This window comes from Henckelia pumila, chromosome 1, assembly GCF_033568475.1.
Source record: "Henckelia pumila isolate YLH828 chromosome 1, ASM3356847v2, whole genome shotgun sequence".
In the NCBI taxonomy this organism is placed as follows: Eukaryota; Viridiplantae; Streptophyta; class Magnoliopsida; order Lamiales; family Gesneriaceae; genus Henckelia; species Henckelia pumila.
In genome coordinates this window covers 32,046,779-32,050,137 of record NC_133120.1, presented here as the reverse complement: position 1 = coordinate 32,050,137, position 3,359 = coordinate 32,046,779, and the positions used below count along the sequence as shown (strand labels likewise).

Here is a 3,359-nt window from a genome sequence, read left to right as displayed (position 1 = left end):
TTTGATGCTTCCACTTTTTTTTTGTTACAGTTTAATAGTGATATGTGTTCTGCAGAATTTTCGCATGTTGGATGGCCTTGAATGGGAACGATCTTAATTTTTGCATAAAAAAGAACAGAATAATGTGATTGTGATTGTTTTTCGCATAAAGTTGATGGAGTTTCTTTTGTTGATTACATTTGCTTAAGTGCTATGAGATACATCAGTAGTTTACTCGTGTTTATTTTAGATTTGTGTATTTGTGTTGTTTATTTTAGATTTGTGTGCTTGTGTTGTGTGATCACGAGGTGTGTTTAATTTTGTTTGTTTGAGTATATTTATTGTTTAAGAGGATCCTTGATTCTTTGGAGGTTTTAGAGACTCCAAGGATCAATATTTATAGTAAAAGTTTGAACCATTCATCTTCTCTTCACTTTATATTTTCATTGTTGATTTTTTTTTTTTTAATATGAATGGTATATGCAGGTGACGAGTATCAATGTGTAGGATACAATGGTTGAAGATGCCACTCAGGAAACCAAATTCTTTTCCAAGACTTTGTTACTAGTTATGAAACTAAATGGTGTTTAATTACATTTTGTTAGTGTGACAATTTTTGAGAGTTTATTAGTAGTTTTAGCATTGAATGAGATGTTTTGTAAGGGGAAAGACAATCATAATAATATTTTTTTTTTGCTTCATTGATATTCATATTCTTATTTTGATTTTTAGATAATTTTTATTTTATTGTAACTTGTTATATGAATGAATACTGCAGATAATGAAAACTTATTAATAATAACTACGAATACCATTTGAAAGCACTTTACCAGAAAAATCCTTATAAATTATTATTAGTGACGTATTTCAATGTTCTTATAAACCAATATAGAGAGTTTCAAAAAAAATAAAACAATATAGAAGGCACTTCTAATTGTTAATATGAAGTATAGGTGACATTTGACTAGGCACACATAAGTATCCTAGAAACATGGCATTTTCAAATACCCTTAGAGAGATTTATCCTTGTGGTGGGTGTGGGTACAAAAATTTTGATCTAAATGTATGATTAAATTTAAACTTATGTGCATATTGTAGAAACATAAGTCAAAAATCACAGAGAACGAACATTTGATTTTTAAATATTAGTTCAACGAAATTGCAAACATGTTCATAACATCCTCTCTAAATAATAAATATTTCAAAAATATATACCCTTTGTTAAAATATCAATATCAATAAATAATAAATGAGGAGCATAATTTAATTTTATGGTCTTGCATCCAGCAAATGCATCTCAAAGATTACATGTTCTCTTATCACATAAAACATCATCAAAAATAGCCAAATTAACGGGAGCTTTGTATCCATCATACAACTTCTTTATGAATTGAACCTGTAAAAATGCACAACCACCAAAACTAATCAACAAATTAAAAAACAACTTTGAAAACTAAATAAATAAAAAAATAAAGATCAAATAATAAAGAACTTAAACATCTCACGGTGGAACTAAATGAAAATCAGAATAATATGATGTACCAAAAGATTAAAAAATAAAACACAGAAGGGAGATGTTCATACAAAAAGGAATTTCATTCGTCCAAATGCATTCCAGTTCCCACATGTCAGAACCTACAATAATAAATACAATTTAATTTCAATGTCTCAGGATACTATTGATTAAAATAATTAAACATTTAAAGTATTATCCATCGATGCAAAATCTTCTTTATCTATGTTGTCATCGTTGTTATGATGATCATTTACAGTTGATCTGGTAACAACACATCACCATATTTACAAAAATTAATGAAATTGTTTGGTTTGTCAATACTATAAAACAAACACAAAATTAATCGACACATACCCATTATTCAAATTTGGACAATTGCGCTAATCATGAGACACACCTCGACTCCCGCACCCATGACATAGTCTGGCCTTTGAGGTTGACTTCTCTTTTGAGGAAATCAATTTTTTCCCACATCCTTTTTCTCGCACTTCAGAAGGATCAATGATACCAAGGTTGATTTTCTTATTTTGATTTTAACTGCTTAATGTTTTCCTGATGTTGATCTCTTTAGTTTAGATTAAAATATAATTTAATTGTTCATCCAAGAAGTCTGACCCCTCATCAGTCAATGATGAATCATCAACTGCTACAGAAGCTTTATAGGATAACCTCGAGTGTCTTGACATTAAACTTTTTTCTCGATCGTCAATGACATTTTTCTTAGTCATAAAATATTTGGAATCAACCTTTGCACCTCGTGTCCATCGTTTTAGTATATACTTAACAGCCAATTGATACACTTGATTGATACGGAAAAAAGCTAACATGTGTCTGCAAGGAATGCCCTCAAACTCAAATTTCATGCAACTACACGATATATAGTCCATCTGCTTATTATGAGTGAGCGCCCTTGGTTTGGAGGAAGAACAACTCTGAAAATTCATCACATTGTAAACCACTAACTCGACTCCTATAGATTGTTGTTTCAAACAATAACCCTTACTCTCATTCATTTCTCTCTGAAACTCCGGCCATTTCTTTTTCGTGTACACCTTAACCAATTGAGTTTCCATCGGCCTCTTTGACTTAACCTTGGGACGTTCATTAATATCAATATGGTCAGCAACTAACTCATTGTGTCTTTGGTGTCGAAGTGCCCTATTGAAACGAGTGATAAAATCAATTAATGAATTCTTATTAGAGACGTACCTCTTGAAAAATGCATTGGAACTTTCCGATCTCTGACTACTTGACATTCCAGCACAAAATACATGTTTAAAATATGCTGGCACCCACTTCTGTCGCAATTCATACATCAATAACAACCAATCATTTTGTTCCAAGTTAGCAGACTTGATAACCTCTTCCAAAGACTTCTCAAATTCATCAGGCGTTGTACAATTTTGAATGACATTATTTATGCTTTGATAGTAGTCACGAAAAGTCACAGGATTTAATTTATCTGAGAATTTGTTCAGTATATGCAACAAACAATATCGATGCACTACTTGCGGGAAAACTTGTGCAATGACTTTTTTCATAGCAGGATCCTGGTCAGTAATGATCACATTTGGCGCACCTTTAGGCATGGCTTCTAGGAACTTGTTAAATAGCCAAACAAAAGACTGAGTTTTCTCGTCACTTAGAAATCCGCAACCAAAAACGATTGTCTGATGATGATGATTAACTCCAACAAATGGTGCAAAAATCATACCATATTTGTTGGTGTTATATGTCGTATCAAACACCACTACATCACTGATAAGTACATTTTGTATGCATTAGTTCGTGATTTTTTTATGTTTATTTTTTGTTCATTTATATTGTTTTATGTGTTTTTATGTGTTTTAGTACATGTGTGTAT

At 31.2% G+C, this 3,359-nt stretch overlaps 1 protein-coding gene across 1 annotated transcript; it reads right to left on the bottom strand.

Moving 5' to 3' along the window:
• Window positions 1-1,276: 1,276 nt before the first annotated feature.
• Window positions 1,277-3,084, bottom strand: LOC140860948 (protein FAR1-RELATED SEQUENCE 5-like). Its single transcript, XM_073263949.1, has 4 exons — window positions 2,111-3,084; window positions 1,678-1,756; window positions 1,564-1,614; window positions 1,277-1,375 (listed from the first exon to the last, which is right to left on the bottom strand). The coding sequence occupies exons 1-4, from the start codon at window positions 3,082-3,084 to the stop codon at window positions 1,277-1,279; spliced, it is 1,203 nt and encodes a 400-aa protein (XP_073120050.1).
• Between the last annotated feature and the right edge of the window lie 275 nt (window positions 3,085-3,359).